This window comes from Anabas testudineus, chromosome 17 (genome assembly GCF_900324465.2).
Source record: "Anabas testudineus chromosome 17, fAnaTes1.2, whole genome shotgun sequence".
Taxonomy (NCBI): domain Eukaryota; kingdom Metazoa; phylum Chordata; class Actinopteri; order Anabantiformes; family Anabantidae; genus Anabas; species Anabas testudineus.
This window is the reverse complement of record NC_046626.1, coordinates 10,900,578-10,919,033: the sequence shown is the minus strand read 5'-3', so window position 1 is coordinate 10,919,033 and position 18,456 is coordinate 10,900,578. Positions and strand designations below refer to the sequence as shown.

General features: G+C 43.1%; 1 protein-coding gene across 2 annotated transcripts; it reads right to left on the bottom strand.

Annotated features, from left to right (window-relative positions):
- Window positions 1-3: 3 nt before the first annotated feature.
- nyap2b (neuronal tyrosine-phosphorylated phosphoinositide-3-kinase adaptor 2b) lies at window positions 4-17,272 on the bottom strand. Of its 2 annotated transcripts, XM_026373857.1 has the most exons (7): window positions 16,670-17,272; window positions 14,328-14,529; window positions 10,297-10,613; window positions 6,469-7,542; window positions 2,632-3,897; window positions 2,401-2,504; window positions 4-2,281 (listed from the first exon to the last, which is right to left on the bottom strand). In XM_026373857.1, exons 2-7 carry the CDS (start codon window positions 14,504-14,506, stop codon window positions 1,994-1,996), a joined length of 3,228 nt encoding a protein of 1,075 aa, XP_026229642.1. In that variant the 5' UTR covers window positions 14,507-14,529; window positions 16,670-17,272; the 3' UTR covers window positions 4-1,993. The 2 variants fall into 2 exon arrangements, with proteins under 2 accessions (XP_026229642.1, XP_026229643.1); XM_026373858.1 differs by lacking the exon at window positions 14,328-14,529.
- Between the last annotated feature and the right edge of the window lie 1,184 nt (window positions 17,273-18,456).

Here is an 18,456-nt window from a genome sequence, read left to right as displayed (position 1 = left end):
TTCCATTTTCAAGGTTTCAAGTTCATATTTATTTCTCTCAACAGAACCCAAGTGACAATCAGAATACAGTACTTTTTTCCTCAAACATATTTTTCCCTTTTCTTTTTATTACGCAAAACAAGAGAACACTCAGTGCAATAAGACAGAGGACTCTGACAGTGTGGTGCTCTCTCTACCTTTTCACAGTGCACGTTTATACACACAAAAAAGATTGTACATCATCATTATTACATTTTCAACCTCCACCCACCAACATCATGGATAGGGCAAAGTGAATGTCTTAAAACAATCATTTTTAAAGAATTCAGCTTGCATACAGTGTAGCTTGGCACACACACAAAGACACACAGCTCTCTCCCTCACTCATACATACAGGTAAAACACAGAGGGACCTGTGTAGAACTGATTCTCACCAGAAAGGGGGTACTGCACTTTGCACTCTGAGGGCTAGCTCATTTGTCAAACCCATACTATTTTGGCAATTGCATTTAAATGTGCAATTTTGATGATGTAAGAAGGACGTTGAGGTAGAGGGAGAGAGCAGAGGGAGAGGGACATGAACCAGCCTGATTAAATGTGATGGAAGATGATGGGTAGTGCAGTTTGTTTATTTATTTTTACAAAGCCTCAAATATTTGAAGGCCCTTTAGCAACCCCTGGTCTTTTGACTGGTTAGAGCTGTTGCCACGTTATAGGTCCTTAAATGATTTGAAATGGTTGTCAGCCAATTGAATTTGGAATATTGTGAGAGACAACCAATCGAACAGTAGATGACCGCATGTGACACACAGCCGATCTCCTGAGGCTTTACCTCCCAGCCAATAAATTAAAACTCACATGGCACGTCTCACTACTCCTAACAGTTTCAAAAATATATATATAAGCATAATCTTGAAAGTTATTTCTTAAGCAAGTGCATATGGCTATTATAATTTGCAGTAAAATTAAGAAATGTTCTAAAAGCTCAGGTGTCGATTGTACAGGCTGGTTGTTGGCATCAAGTATTTACACTATCATGGTGCCTGCAGTGTGTATGGCAACGTAAGGGCACTAATACTTGCCAGCTATTGCCACCAACACCATTTCATATAACCAAACGTCCAAAGGCTTTGGCTGGTTTTGGAAATTATATTGTTAATAATTTATGTTCTAATTTACTACCTCCCCATCCCACCCTCATAGTGTATCTTAAAATACAGCAGAAACATTTCACACTTTCTCTGTCTTCTGCAACATGCCAGCCAACAGATTTACCCATAGAATGATTCAACCACTTCAAAAGGCTTTGACATAGTGACTACACAGCTTCTTACTGTAATATACAAACTGAAGCACACAGAGTTTCCTGTTTCTGTTCAAGGGCCAACTGTTGTACATTCTACAACATACTGGACCAGGCATGGAGAGTGCTGGAATCTAAAGCACATTGACTTTAACTCCTCAACTTACAATACAACAGTGACAATGCAAAGTATATATAGACAGAACTGAATAGTCCATTCATTTTAGTGCTTTTGAGCACAACGAAAAGAGTTGGGCATAAGAAAATTATGCTACTACAGTACAAATGTTGATAGATTATGCTTTTAAATGTAAATTAGCAAAACCAAAAATAACATGAAAACAAACATTAGATTGCATCTACACCTACTATACATAATTTAAGCTGATTTTAATCCCCATCTCATTTAGAAAATATCTATTCATCAAATATCTATTCTACTAATTATATTACAAGAATCCAGTAACAGGAAATAGAAAAATATCAAATATCACCAGTGATGATAAGAAAACATGACAACCTGAACAAGCAGAAATATTGCTATGGTAACCACTATTGTCCTTTGACATCAGCAATTATCGTCCCCCAGTTTTCTTACTGGCTGTCCTGACATCCCTGATGTTGCAGGGAAGAATCAGCGCAACAGATGGAGGAGCGTGTGGGTAAATGGGGGGTGTGGTGTGGCAGGAAAGTGTAAGTGTGTTGTTACTTTCAAATGGCCGTGTCCCAAAATACGGTTGTTTGTGTGGGGTAAGGGGGAGGACGGATCTTTTTGGCTCCTCCGCTTTTCCCCCAGCCTGGGAGGACAGGTGCACTTTCTTGTTTGCACTGATTCCGCTCCTGGTGCCTGTCCTCACTCCTGTCTGGAGGAGGAGGCCTCTCCAGAAATCTCTGCAGGTGTGGATGCTGTCTGGAGCGGATCTCCATGCAGAGGGTGCGTTTCCTCTCAATCTGTTCCAGCATGGTGGTGTCTCCACATATCCAAGGCATCTGGGGCATCTGAGGGACAGAGTCAATGCGTTGAGTGACGTATTGATGTTGAGACTGTGAGTTCATGTACTCATAAGAACGTAAAGGATCTAATCATACGTGTAAAATCAACAAACAAATCTGCATACCTGACTTTGATGTGTCTCTGATGCTCTCCTTTGTGGAGTTCCCATTGGTGAGGGGTTAGTAGGCATAGAAGGCGAACGGCCATACTTCGGTAGTGCTTTCATTTCTACAAATGATGGAAAAAAAAGTAGTACAGATCATACATTTTACACAGTAATTCAAATTATGGATGCTTAAGTTTCAACATATACTGTAAATTACTGATCAACAGCCTCTGAATTTGAAGTCCTTACCATTTCCTGTGCCCATGGTAATTGGTGGGCTAGCAGAAGACCTCCCATGGTGAGTAGGTGTTGTTGTGGATGAATGCTGCCCTGACATTGTGCTGCCATTCCTCTCTTGTGCTTTTGAATGGTCCATGCTGTAATTTGCCCTGTTATCTCGTCGGGGCGTGCCATCTGATCTGTATACTCTGTCTTTACTATCACACCTATACTCCATTGCAGATGGGCTCTTGGTGTTCTTTAAATCAAAGTGATGCTGTTGTGAGCCATTCAGACTTCTGTCTTTGCTGTCCCGCCTCACCTCAAGGCCAGTTCTGCTCAGATCTTTACTGTCCTGCCTGGGTAGAGTTGGAGAAGGAAGATCTCCTCCGTTGTGGCAGATTCGATCTCTTCCTTCATGCTTGGAATCAGAGTTGTAGCCAGACTTGTCCTTGATGTTGCTGCTTCTCGATGTTTCTTGTCTCGGTAGGATCTCAGGTGGTTGGTCTATTCTACCTTCATGTCTATGTTCCATGTCGTTCCTTGCTCTTTCTTTGCTGTCCTGTCTGGGTAACAAATCAGGATGGTGATCTTTGCAGTCGAGCTTATATTCTGCTCCATTTCTAGCTCTGTCTTTACGTTCCTGTCGGGGTAGAAGTTCAGGTGGCCTGTCTCTGCTTTCATACTTTGAGTCCGTGCCGTTCCTGACTCTCTCTTTGCTATCCTGACGGTGTAAGAGCTCAGATTGCTGATCCAGCAGTCTCTCTCTGCTCTCACATCTAGAGTCTACACCATTCCTTGCCCTTTCCTTGCTGTCTTGTCTTGGTAACAGCTCAGGTGGCTGATCTAGTAGTCTCTCTCTGTCTTTGCTGTCCTGTCTTAGCAAAGACTCTGTTCGATCTTTGCTATCTCTCCTTGGCATCAGGTCGGCATTGCTGACTCCTCTGTCCTTGGAGTCTCTTCTTATCAAAGGCATGTGTTCTAAGGAGCTGCAGCCCCTATCTTTTGAGTCCCGTCTCACAGGGATCGGCTCTACACTGCTGCAGCCATGGTCCCTGCTGTCCCTGCGAACAAGTGGTGCTTCTATAGTGCTACGATCTTTACTGCTGCATCTGTGGGGTAGTTGCTCTACCTTGCTATTCCCTTTATCTTTATCTTTGTCTCTGTCTCTGTCTCTCCGGTGGGAGGACTCCTTGCTGTGCCGCTCCTTGGAGTCTCGCTTGGATTCCTTACTGTGACTGTGGCGTTCCTTTCCTTCTCGCTTGGACTCACTGTGAGACTTGCTTTTGGACTCAGCTACAAAAAAAAGGCAAAAAATAAATAAAAAAATAAAATGGCAAAAATTGAATGACTCTAACATCCAAACTTTCCCTAGTGGGTAGAACATTGAAAATAACTAGTAATTCTCATTCTTATCATTACTATAATTCAAAATTTCTTCAGAACTAAAGTACAGTTATTTTCAAAATAAATTGCAAGTTGCATATTGGGAAAAAAAAATAATGTTAAAGGAAAATTATTTTTTGCTACAAACGTCTGCACTACCATCAAATATCCTCTAGGTGTCACTCAACACTCACTGAGGGAGGTGCTTTTAACCACTGGACTAAGATCAGTCAGTATGTAGGCTCACAGGCGTCCGACTGAATTCAATTAAAATATTTGGTTCAAATTGTATTTAGTATCTGTACTGTCCTCTTAAGATGTACAAAATGAAATGCAAAGTAATCATGATTACCACTATGAGACTATCTTAAACCATTAATCATTGCCTGGAGATGCACTTTTCTCATTTATTCATGCACATTTAAATTTCTTTAGCTTATATAGTTGCAGCCGATTTAGGGCTTAGTAAAGATATTGTATATCATCTGTGCACAAATGAAAAAATGCATGTGCATGACTGATTTTCACGTAGGCTGTGCCCTGTTCTCTATATGCTGTCTTTATGGGCTTTAGCACACATTACTATACATGAGCATCCCATGTTATGCCCATATGCGTCATACATGGCTTTGTAGTATGTGTGTATGTACAAGAGAGTGAGTGTGGTGATTAACCAGTTGGTAAGTGGGTCAGGCTAGCTGTTGCCGCCTCTATCTCCTCAGAATAAGAGAGACACAAAATGAACCTCCATACATTGTGTTGCGCTTGTATGATCATTACTCTACTTGTAGTAACACACAACCCGTCAGTGCTTTATACCCATGTGGCACTTAATCAAAATGTGAAATAAAAAAATGTATTCTTTAAGAAGACCTGTTGCCCCAGCACAATATTGATGTATAAACAACATATGCAGACTGTTTACCAACCATATGGGACTGGAGAACAAAATACTGTCAAAGGTCCATTGGTGACTCAACATTCAATTCCAGGCAATAGTAATGTAAGCTGCTAATTTAACAGAAAAAAAATAATGCAGTGCACAGTAACGAAATGAATAAACAGAATATGTGCACCAACTGACATATGTGTACACCAACCTAAATATGTATTTATTAGTAAAATCTAAATAGCTACAAATCATTAACTGTTTCGGCTTCCACTATTCTCATCTGCACAGCTGCCCCAGTCACCTGATTGGCTTAATCATGAGTCGAGTATGTACTGATTGGACAGAAAAGAAAATCTGAAATCCTCTGATCAGGTGCAGCTTTGAGTTCAAAGCCACAGCTATCCCAATCAGGAGCTCATTGCTCCGTTGTAGATTACCATGCCCTGAGCTGTGATTGGCTGCATTAGCTATGGGGAGGGAATCTGCAAATAAGAATCAGGGATTTCTCCTCCTTCGACTGTTGCTATGTTGTAGTTGCTAAGAGTGTTGAGTAAAGGATGGATGTGTGGACTCTTTGTAGTTCTTTTATGATTTATGTACAAAATGTGCATGAATAAATCTGTTTGGAACAGAGCTTTATTCCTTTTCATTTTTTTTGTTTTGCTTCAGATTTTAAACTTCCTTTTGATTTTACAGTTCAGCAGTGGAAAAAAGTCTGAAGTTTGAAGAAGAGATGTACAGTATTCCAAGTCAAACCTCATTCTAAGTCATTAGACTTAATATTAATCTATGATTGTCCCAAATAATAATGTAATGATAATGAATGACATTTTTTTTTTACATGTTTTTATATTTCAAAATGTTCAGACCTAACATGGCGATGTTAACACCAGTACAACGACTGCATTATGCATGAGACTGAGAATGTAAAGTAGCCAATGTTTTCCTTCACAGTTGCACTGATATTTTGGCAGTGTTGTGAGTGTGACATGACTCTCTGTATTTAAACATGATGTTTACATATTTAAAAGTAATGCTGCCTGATGGCCTAATGCCATGAGTAGGTTTGAGGGACCTGCTGTCTGCTTTAGTCTCTTAATCCTCTCAGATTAAATCAAACGATCTGTATCAGACTTGGCTCGCTTGGTCTAGATTAAATACATGGAAGGCTGCAGAGAGCACCACAAACTTGGTACTGTAAAAGCGATGCATTCTCTGCACAGCCTCCTAATTTAACACGGTTAAATATGTTAGCCCAAAACAGAATAAATGACATAATCACTGGAGCTGAAAGCAAATAAGTGTGCTACAGCATTCAGACTGACATGTTTATGTCATCCATAGACACTCTGGGATGTTACCCCAGCTCTCAAGCCTTTTTATCTTCATTTCGTATCAAAATGTGCCTTCTTGTTAACTCTTTCAATAATTATGAAATAAAGATTTGTTCATTTAAGGTGAGATATCTAAAAAGACGTGCATGTATAAGCTCTCTTTACTCTTCAGGAATATGAGACATAAACACATATTTATGGTCTTAGCTTTACTACATGCCAAACATTATAAGACAAATGAGTAAAATTACTCACTTTCTCCAGGCTCTTTCGATTTTCGGCCACTGGCGTTTTTCTTTAGCATGTTTCTTCCTGTGGTGAACAGGTTGGTTAGTTCGTCTAGTGGGCTAGTGGGTGTCCGTGAACGCCCTGTTGACACATTCTGCATAGAGCCATGTAGTCGACCCACGCCATCCTGAGGTGGTGAGCCTTTGCCATGAGGTGTGGCAGAGGCACTCCGTGGCAGACCCCCAGGAAACGGCATAGGAGCATCAAAAGGAGGCGTACGCATGAGGCTCAGAGGGGTGAGACACCGGCCCATACTGACCGGTGATGGACAGGCAGAGTGGCTGCGCTGATAGGAGGATGAGGAGGACGATTTATAGAGTGTACAGGGTAGAGGAGGTGCAGAAGAGCGTCCAGAGACGGTGAGGGTTGGGGTTGCGGTGAGCTCCCTGCGAATGGGTGCAGATGAGGGCTCAGAGGAGGATGTTGGGGATTTGCTGTAGGACTGGTTCTCCAGCATTGGCAATTTGGTCACATCTAGGGGGGTGAGGGGAGACTCATCTGAGTTGGGCGAACACTGAGCTGGTGCTGGTGGGAACACAAGCAATGGAGGGCGATGGGTGAGTAAGTTGGGAAAGGGTGCAGGAATGTCACAGAGAGGAATGTTTCGAGGTGTGGAGCAGCGACTGAGAGGTTCAGGATCATAGGGTGCTGGAGTGGGGCATGCAGAACGACACCCCACAGGGTCAGTGCGGTACTCCATATCATCTAGGGCTGGGTACTTCATCTCCTCATACACAGACTCTCCTTGCTCCTCATCCTCACTCTTCAGCGGTTCCCGTCCTCCAACGTCAATTCCACCCATCTCTATGTAGACAGGCTCGTCCTCACAGTCATCTGTAGGGCTCTCGTCACTCTGTGGAGATGAGGGGTTGCGTTCGCAGGGAGAGGTGACGTGGTGGAGTGGTTTGGAGGGGCAAACCCCACTGCCTCCGTGACTCTTGATGTAGGACTCATCAAAGGAAACGCTCAGTTGTGTGTTGGGGTTTCTCTTGGGTTTGGGTGGTGGTACCCTCCTGCAGTCCTCACTGCATCCTTGAGTTGCTAAAAGATAGAGAAAAAAATCTATCTTAAAATCTATTAGAAAAACTCAAATTCACAAGCACTGCCAGATACATATAAAGTATATAGCAGTACGTTAACATGATCTATTATCTTTTCCTGGTTGCTTCATTTGTATGCCATTACATTTAATAGTTTGTCATTCCTAGGTATTGCTATTTTCACAAAACTACACTGAATGTAAAAATATGAGTCATAAGCATTAATACTAATGTTCTGTGGGTCAGATGTAGGTCAATGTATGGCTGAGAGCAATACCTTGAGTCAGATATATGGGAATAGTTGAGGCATTTGCATGTTTCTAGGTCACATATATGGCAGTGCAGTAAATATAGTATTTGGGTCACACACACTGTTTTTTTTTTTCTGATTGTTGTGACGTAGCATTGCAGTGTGAATCTCTTTAGATGTGGTGCAGTGAAGCTATGGTACAGTGTTTACGATGACTAGAAGCTGCTGTATGGTCCTAATGCTAGTTTACTCACAGGCAGTGCTCTACACTTCTGAGTTGCTAAACACAACATACTTCTAGGTCAGACACTGAGATGTTTTGAAAGGAGAGTCCCTTTCTCTGATAGGCGAGGGGAGATAAGTGTAGTTAAGAGCTGGACCATGTCTGAAATCTTCAAACTGCAGATTTTACACCTTTAATAATTCAAATGCCAGATGGCCCAGACACATGCGTACTCCCCATAACTGTATGACTCACCACCATCACTACATGCACGCACACACACACACACACACACACACATATATACGCATGCCGCACATGCCTACACATTCAGACAGGGAAATTGGGACAAGCACGTACACATTTTATACCACACAGTCTCCAATTTCCAGACACAGGAGTCTGACTGTGTAGGTATCCACTGTCTTCGCTTTCTGCCACATCTAAATGTGTCGCTTTGAACGTGTTGCTTCAAACGAGATGAAATAATACATTTGATAGATTAAAAACAAATCCAGTGGTTGAAACCTAACTTAGGATTGAAAATAAAATCAGAACACTTGCACGTGCATGGTGTGCATTTATCCAGGTTGATGCTGATGTCGGTGAGCTAGTGGGAAGGATGAAACAGGTCTTTTCTTTATGCATTACTACTTAATAATAGGGAGAGGATTTTCTTCATCCTGTTCCTGGTATGTGGTTTACTGCTGATGACGTTATTCATATTCTTTCCCATTCTTTGTGTCTGTGTAAGCGTACAGTAATTCCACAAATGCCAAACACATTACTACACTATCGGGTTTGTACGATGGCTCCGAAGATTTTTATTTTTTCAACTCTGATAGATCCATCCCTCCAAACATCTCTCATTCCCTGTATCCTCCTACTCTTCTCTATATTGCCCCCCCCCCCCCCCCCCCCCCCCTGTAGTGGATGTGTTTACCCGCAACCCCTTCCCCCTCCCTCACCTCCTAGGGAAAACAAATCTAGGTCAATCGCTCCTCCTGAATGAATTCTACTTTGACAAGCTCCTCCTCTTCTCGCTACAGCGGCAGCTACAGAGCACGCAACCCTCCCCTCAGTGAGGGACACCCCCACATTCTCGCTCTGATTGGCTCCGAAGCCTTAGAGTTTAGCATCTCTGGAGCCCTATTGGTTCAGGCTGCTCAGTGATGCTGTGATTGGCTGGGCTGCAGGGGGTCTTGTTTCTGTGGGATGGTTGCCGTGGTGCCCAGGAAGATCTGTGAGCACATAGAGAGATCCCCACCAATCTGAGCCAGGCTGGGCGACTCCCTAAACATCACATTGGTGGCGAAACATCCAAACTGAAATAGAGTCAACGCTTCCTGAAACCTCCAAATCTCTTTTCTCTCACAGCCACCTGACACATATGCTTTAATTTTAATTTAAATATTAGTTTAATTTTGTCTTTATGCTCAGTACATGTGATATTTCCTTGCTTAAAAAGCAGTGTACCTGATTGTACCTATGGCGTCAAGAGGGAAACGTTCTTTCAGTGAAATTCTGTCCTTTCCATTTAAGCTTGTTTTACACTTGGATCTATAGCACTACAATTAATTTATAATTTTTTACTCACAGTCCAACAGGTATATTTTGTGAGTTTATTTAGCTTCATATAATTGAATTGGCCTTTATTGGTAAATTACCTTGTAGAAATAATAAAAGTCAGATTTAAAGACTGAAGCATCAATTTAATACACAGAACTTGCTACTATCTGACTACTAGAGGTGTTTCTAACAGCTTGGCCACTGTGTTTAAATGAATAAGAGGAACAAATTAGGAATATCAGTTAATATAAGGCACTCCAGTACAACTCCGCCACCCACTGTGACCTCAATTATAAATATTCAGTAGAATTATCATAATCAATCAATCAATTTCAGCAAAAACTCAGATTTTATATCCCTGCTGTATGGGATTGCATTAGATTGCATAGAGGTACACTAATACCCCTTACAAAACAGTCAAATCATATTCAGATTGGTCAGTGTATTGCATCACAAATCACATGCAGTTCACTGAACTGCAGTTTCTTACCTACCACTTCTAGTGCACACAGAATATTGTAATTATGGTTTAAGCCCATTGTACTGACAGATAATTATTTCTACATTATAATGCCACCGTGGCACTAGTTGAAGTATACACTGAATAGCAAGATGTCATGTCATTGTGGGAGAAACATGGTTGAGGAGGGCACTGCAGAGTGCAGCTCTATATATAGCACGAAAGTTTGGTATCAAGTGCCACCACCACTCACCATCACATCTGTCCCCGCGGCAGGTGGACATTGGACTGTGGTCCACCGCCTCAGACGACATGCTCAGCTTGGTGGCTGGGTCCCTTCTGGGCTTGGGTGGAGGCTGCTTCCTAGAGGTCGGGCTTCCCACTTCCTCCTCTCCTCCGCCCCCACTGTTCCCACCACCGACAGAGTGAAGGGACTGGGAGCGTACAGAGAAGCCCTGCCCACAGGCGAGGGCATGCGGGTGAGGCATCGGCATGCGTTCCTGGGGGTCTGGCATGGTAATAGAGCCCATACGTAAGTGCTTCCCCTCAGTTGCTATATCCTCCCCCGTCCTTAAACAGAAAGAGAGGGGAACATACACACAGAATAGGGATAAAGGGTCAAAAAAAGCAGAAATACACATGGAAATCTAAATAATAAAAACATATTTGATTCAAAAGACTTAGACTTTTAAAATGTATAGAAATATATTCATTAACATTTGAAAGAGGAAGAGAAAAAAACATGAAGGTCCTACATCATCCCCTGGGAGAGCTTCCTGTCAGAATGCAGCAACATTAGCACATACCCTGACATACAGAATCGCCATGGCTTTCTGTATTTTATGCAAACATATTTGTATCTGCATATGCAAATCCTTCTGTTTAAGTGACTCAAATGACAAGCACAGAGTTAGTGCGCTCTTTGTTAGCTGTGTTAGTGCCACTGCAAACAGGGTCCCTTGCAGGGCACAGCATTGATTTGAGTTTAACCCTAGATATGACCGATGCCGCTCACACAACCACACACAAAATGACACAGTGGAAGTCCCCCAGCCTGTACACAATCAATCCCTATAAATGGATGATTAGCCTGAATGGAGTGTTAATGATGTCTGAGTGTACTGTGGTAATGGGGAAATGGAGGTCTGTCTGTGTGTGAGTGTGTGTGTGTGTTTATCACAGAATACATGTGCCCACGGCTGACTTAGTTAATGAAAAATGGTTAGTACAGATATACACTTGCAAAAAATGCACATTTGACATCAGAAAAACCACCATTAAACTAGAATGTTTTGCCAAATTATTTAATTTGCACATGTGGATTCCCAAATCTCAGTGTGTGTTTAAAGCTATGTATGAATATGTTTGGGGTGAATGACCCTCATTGTATGACTTTGCTGACTCTGACTCCATCTTGACCAGCTGCTGAACAGAAGGTGCTTGGTGGGGTGGGTTCATTGGTCAGGGGCTTACCTTTGCCTAGCAACAGGGTATCCACAGAAACCAGACACAAAACCAGCTGCCATCGCTCAACAATAATAGAGTGCATGTGCACATCGTAAACACATCTTGTTTCGCTTCAGGAGGTTCCACAAGTGAAAGGTGCCTGCAGCCACCTGTAGAGTCTCATTCTAATCTTAAAGGAAACCATCTGCATATTGAGTTAAAAAAAAGTTCCACGTTTAGGGATAAAAGTAAAAAAAAGACATAGTCTAAGGTCTTCAACTGTAAAACTTAGCCACAGCACAGCAGCACAGTATTTACAGTCTCTGCCTGTTATTTGTTTTGGAATTACATCTGCTGTGACTGTTTGCATGCACATCCATATACATGGGTTGCATGTGTATGTGAGTGGGTGGGTGTGCCAGGAGTAGTGGTGACTGGGTTATTTATAGGAGATTTGCCCAGTGATTGGCTAGAGGACAGACACAGGTGCACTTAGACCAGTTGGAGTTGACTGTGGGGCAGCTTTAAATCATGGAAACAAAACAAAACCGAACCCGGGCATCTCGAGAAAAGGGGAACTGAAGTCTGTGAATGAGTGTGCATGTCTGCACAAAGTGAGGGAATAGCAGCCGTTTGGAATTTGCATGTGTATGTAAATATAAGTAAATGGGAGTGAGTGTGTGGTTGTGTTTGTTTACGAATATTCATGCATGTTTAAGCAGATCTGTGGGCATCGGCGGGTGTGTACTACTGCATGAACAACTTCTTCAGATGAAATACAATAACAGAAACCCAGAGTGAGACAGCAACAGACAGGAAGGCCTGCCTCACTCAAACCAAGCATGCTGATCTGATTGGACTATGGCTGTTCCAGCTGTCACCAGGCAGAACACATCTCCTGCAACTGAGCTCACACTTAATCTTTCTCTAACACTTTCCCCCCTCTCTTAACACATTTTCTCTAACAAGCTCTTTCTCCATCACACAGTGGCGGGGGCCATTTTTGCCTTCCTATTCTTTCTCACATATTAATAGATTCTTTCCCCCCTCCATTGTTTGTGTTTTTGCTCACACATGTGTACAAGCAGGCATGTAATTGCTTGCTCGCGCACAGCGTACACGCATAAATCCTCACACCGTTTCACCCTTAGTCAGTTACTGTAAAAATGGGTCGTCTCATTGGCCTACTTTTAGGCCTCATGAAAAATCCAGTTATTTTTTTAGACTCTTCCTCCAGTGACTGTGTATAAATATTTTAGCTTTGGCAACAGCTGAGAGACAGTAGAAGCATAGCAGGACAGTAGATGTCACTTTCCTCAGGCATTGGCTGTCCCATTCACCAAGTTGCTGTGCAGGAACCAAGTGATAAAAGGGAGCCCAGGATAGATTTTTAGAAGTGTTGTTCAAGTGTTTTTTTTTTTTTTTTTTTTAACTGTAGCTGATGTCAGCAATATAAAAGTGATCTCTAAGACATTTTAAATTATACAAGTGATATACAGAATATATATGGACAATCACAGAGGCAGCAGAGAAACAACTGTTTTGAAACCTGAAGACATTAACGTGACAGGGCTCAAAGACCCACATCTGGATGCTCACTGCCCCAAACCACATCAATGCAATCATCAGATGCACAGCCAACAACATCTGCTGGACCAAGTTAGGCAGACTGACACGACACATCTAATTTTCAGGAAATTCCATGACAACACTGGATTGCATGTTTGTTTAGCCCACGGCATTATTAGATTGTTTGACTGCAGAGAATAATAATGACTGACGCTGACACGCATCTAAATGCTCATTAGTACTGTATACTTTCACTGTGAAAATTTCAGTTAATGGATACAGTATGTGTTTCAGTAAGTCATATTATTCTGTCACATCACAGAAACACCCACAAAAACAGAATGTTTATTACTCAGGAAAGAAAGCTCAAACAATCGTTGAAACCGGTGACGAAAATATAAAGTAAGAGTGTTACTTAGCTACATTTTATAGTTTTATTTTTTATATTTTTACCCTCATTTCATATGTTTCTATGTGGTCGTATCGTACCAGTACACCAATGATAAAGACTCAATGCTCGCTACTCTACCCCACAACACGAGCACGCCGTGTCCACGTGCCAGTCACGTTTCGAGTGCGTGCTTCTTATTTGCCCAAGTTTTGGGATGCTAGACGATATGCACAGTGTCACTGCTATAACTTGTTCATCGCAACATTAACGCCGCACAGTGGCCTGCGTGACTCATCTCTGATGAGGACAGTTAGAAAAAATGCATTTTTTTCAAGCAACTTCTTAAGCAACTTTATACATATCAGTCATATTTGGAACTTTTTATTCCAACAAAAGTGATAAACTACAATTTAACAAAAAGCCTCTACACACGTGTCGTTCCCATCAACACAGGTTAGGATTCACAGACTGCTCGGTGACAGCCAGCCCCTCCCTGTCTTAAATCTTAAAATGGAGCAGCAATGACTTATATCCAAGGACAAGTCCCAAATAAGTCTGAGAGTGAAACATTTATTATCCTCTATAGATCATGGGGCGTGCCAATTCACACTGGCAAACACCAAAATATGGCAACCTGCCATGGCCACGGGGGCCCTCTGGCCACTTGTCCCACTTCTTTAAAACCTCTTTCTGAAGTGAACTCGGTGACGTTCTCCCATTTACACAGCAGAATCCCATTCATATACTGTGACATGACTAGTGAAACAATTATCTACCACTGTCCTGTCTTTCCAATCAGATTGTGCAGAATCTTTGTCAGCGAAGCAGTTTTTCTGTTCTGTGAAGCACTTTCTTTTCACTCTTTGTTTTATTCCTACCTCCTTATGGCTTCCTCCTGTTTTCTTTTCTTGTCATTTTTCTCTTGCAGATATGTCCTATTTCTCTCTTTCCTGGCGTGGTCCAAGTTCTGAGCTACCAGGCCATTGTAGGCTCTCAGCCCATTCTCCTCAACATACTGGAAAAAACTGAGAGTTTCCTCCTCTTTGGAGCTCATCATTCTTCAAGTGTTTCTGCAGCATTCTGATGAGGAAATACAGGACACATTAGTCATAATTATTAGCCTTAAAGAGTAATAAAATACTAATACTAATTTAGATTAACACAGTCTCATATGAGTACTGTATGTGTTGAATGCAACACACATATGGAGTCGTGTCAGTAATTATTCTTTCAACCTTAATTTCTCAAGGTCAGCCTTGGCGAGAGGAAAAGCGAAAACTGCATCAGTGCCATAATATTGTCACAGGCTGGGTTTGTGTGACTGTTCCTGTGCAGTTCATTGCCATGGTTCATGTTGGTACTCACAACCTTCCGTTTCTCTCTTTCAGTTTTCTTATTGGCTGCTCATTTTCTCAGTTGTGCTTGCACATTTTCTGGCTGAAATAACTGGCTTTAACCGAACGAGTGTCTGAATGAAGCTGGAAACGGGCTTTCATCTTCTGCAGTTGTAGCGTAATATGTGCTGGGCTCAGATGTGAAAATATAGCACTCCTGGGACAAACCACACAGATGAAATGAACTAATTTTATTAGTAGACTGTAATGCATGGTTTTAGATATACAGATATCATTTCACTTGAAATCTTCCCTGCATATATGTCGCTGGGAGGACAAACCATTTCAATAAAACATCCACACTGGTACATCAGTCTGTGATTTGCAGCAATTAGAATCACAGCACAGCATGCAGCGATTTACGGTGCTGTTTAGTGTGCGTGCATGTACAGTATGCACGTGCCCGAGAGCCGATGCAATTGCGTGCAACACAGCATATATGATGTGCAACAGCCAAATGTGTATGTGGAGAGGTCAGTGCTGGAAGAGAAGAAGATGTGCATGCTTTAATGTAGGTCAGTGTTTTTTGATCAGCCTAAGACTCATGCTTGTTTATATGAGAGAGTGTCAGTGTAGGGAGGGGGAGGGGGCTTGTGATAACTGTATCTATGTGTGTGTGTGTGTGTGTGTGTAGTGAGGCAAGGGCAGTGTGTGTGTGTGTGTGTGTGTGTGTGGGGGGGGGGGGGGTTGGAAGGCAGCCAGATGGAGATTGCAAGGCCAACTGAGAGACTGGCCATTGTCTGGTCATTCTCACCATCCCTCTACCTCGTGTCTGTCTATCAATAAGTCAAGCACGGGGCCTAGGTCAATGGGTTTATCTGCCAGTTGCACTCCCTTCGACACATCCTCATCACGAAGCGCAGGTTTTTACGGGCACGGGGAGGGAAGCGATAAGAGCCACCATCTCAGAGCGAGAGAGTTCAAACTAGGCCACAGACTCCTGGTGTTAAGTTGTGTAGAGATGTTTTTTTTTTCCCTGATTATGTGGTCTTATCACTGATATACAGGCCAAGTCAGGGATCCCAAGCTGTACAATGACAATAAATCTTGGTTACTGATGAGAAATGAGGTGAACCAGTTAGACGTGTTAAGGGTGCAGCAATGGGAAGGCACAGTTCAAACAGTGTTTGAGCTGAATTAAGCTCGCCTGCCTAATCCCTGTAAGCCTGCAGCAGCACTCTGCACTGGAATGAGCTTGTTTATCACACTGTTTTTACCAAGCAAGCCTTGCACATTGGATTGTCCTCCCATATCTCAATGCTATTATTATTTGCTCATCTCTTGAAAGCCTTTCAATTCAGCAACTAACACACACACTGTGTCCCATTTTGCGTCCACGATGCATTCTCTCTCTCTCTCTCTCTTTTTTTTTTTTTTTCCCTGTGTCATCTGCTCTCCTTTATTTTGCCACAGTTGACATGGGCTGCAACAGCTGGAGCACAGAGGTGCACTTCGCTTTAAAAGTAAATGAAAGTGGCACACTGTTCTGTTGCCAGGCAACCGTGTCACAGAAGAAGGGCAGCGTGGATATTCTAGAGACACAATGTCAAAAAGATTGCAAGGCCAATAGACTAGTGACAACACGCATGAGCACTTGTGCATGCACACAGATACACACACACACACACACACGTCAGTGCAGTGGACCAAGCACAGGTTAACCTGTAAACCTAGGCACACACAGGTGCTATAAATTGGATTAGAATAGAGACTTACACGTATGTAGCATATAATATGATGTGTACAGCAACCTAATTTGGTGGCATGATTCTTGGTGGGTGTGTTGGTTATTTTGTGTATAAACAAGTGTTGTGAAGCATACTTACAATAGGGCTGTGTGCCTGTTGGTTTGTGGACCAGCGTGACTTCTGTCTTCCTCTGATGAGTCCAGTGCACACTAGCAAACTCTGACCTATGCTGGAGCACCAGTGCACTGTTCCCCTTAAATCCACAAAGACTTCCATCCATTATATGGTCCAGCTGATTAGTGTGCTAGAAGGAGTCCATGTGAACCAGGATAAAGCTGGTGCTAGAGGGGAGCTGGGCCATCAGGTGTCCAGCCCAATGCCCCCTCTCCTGGACAGGAAAGTCCAGATGTTGCCAAACTCCAAGCAAGGTGCCAGCTTCACTGCTCCGCACATCTGCACATACTAGAGATGAAAGGAAGATGCAGCGTAGCGACAGACCGCACCCGCAACTGCGAGCATGACACTGATTCACACTTTGTGATGCTACTCTCCCGAAATATCTCTCCTTCTGCTTCAGTATGTCTGATTGCACAGAATGTCTCAGTGTATAGCACAGGTGAAAGGAATCCTCATCCGCAGCTCCCTGAAGCTTGAGACCAAGGTGGAGCAGAGTGGTGTGCGTTTCCAGGTATTGCCTTCCCTTCCGGCTACCTCTGTCCTGCTCAGTCTCACAGGTCTCTTCAGTCGGTTGGTGCTTAAGGAAATGACACCAGGCTTCCCAACTATAGATCACAACAAGCTGAACACGCCCACTGCCTACTGTAGTCACCTTCCACTAGAGCGTCATCCTCTCTCCCTCTTTCCTTTTCCTACGCTGATGTTTCTCTCGCTGTGTGCTTTTCAACTCCTCTTCATTAACACTTTCTCCAGTTAGTTTTTTTTGTTTCGTTTTTTTTGTTTTTCTCTCTCATGTGTCTCGTCTGACTCCCCTACGCACTGTAACTGGAGCCTGAATGTGTTTTTCTGTTTTCAGCACCACGGAGAGCTCTCTCTGTCGGGTAAAGGGGCGGTTGAGTGGGTGGGCACACTCCGAGGGGGCCAAGTGGAAAGATGGGGGAGGGGCAGCGGAGTGGGAGGAGTCACTGGGTTGCCAGGGTGTGACCTCATTAGATACAACCTCCTCTTCCCCGGCAACCACCGCACTCCCCCTTTGCTGATGCCCCCCTCTTTGCCTTCCCTCTCTCTTACAGCTCGTAAACAAGACCACGACACAAAAACACTTGCAGTGAATACACCATGTTGCTCTCAAGTACATTCACTGCATGCACACCAGCCAAAACAAAGCACAATATGACAAAGAGCAGCAAATGCATGAAAGCAAAACACACAAAAGGCAAAACAATACGCTTTCCTTAACACGCACGCTGATGTGCTGATGCCAGATGATTATATATTTGCATAAACAAAGCAAGGAATCCAGCATACACATGTATTCCCTGTAGTCATGAAGATGAACAGGATAAAAGCAGGGACAGAGTTGAGGGGTTTGTTACGAGCTACTGCGGCAGCCACACTGATCTGTACAGTCGGTCGCTGCAAATGACACCAGGATGTCTGGAGGATGTGTGTCAGTTTCTGTGGCGCTGCTGATTGTTTATGTGGTGGGAGTGCATGGTGGATGGTGCAGAAGCAGGGGCTGAGGGAGGGTGAGCAGTATAGGTGGGGTGGAGGGGACTGGGTTGGCTCGGATGGATTAACACCGTCAACACAAAAGGATTAGGGAGCAGAGATCTGTTGTTTTCGTCAACCCTTCCCTCCATTTCTCTTAACCCCCGCCCTTCTCCCCCTCACTTTCCCCCTCCCTCTAGCCCTGGTTCTGTCTTGCACTTTGCAGAGGGCAGGGATGGTGCTGGAGTAGGAATTCA

Coding starts and splice junctions, on each gene's coding strand:
- nyap2b (XM_026373857.1), bottom strand. CDS start 14,506: ATGATGAGCTCCAAAGAGGAGGAAACTCTCAGTTTTTTCCAGTATGTT. Junction 10,614..14,327: donor CAGGAGGAAGCCATAAGGAG/GTAGGAATAAAA, acceptor TTTCTGTTTAAG/GACGGGGGAGGATATAGCAA. Junction 2,505..2,631: donor TACCATGGGCACAGGAAATG/GTAAGGACTTCA, acceptor CATCATTTGTAG/AAATGAAAGCACTACCGAAG.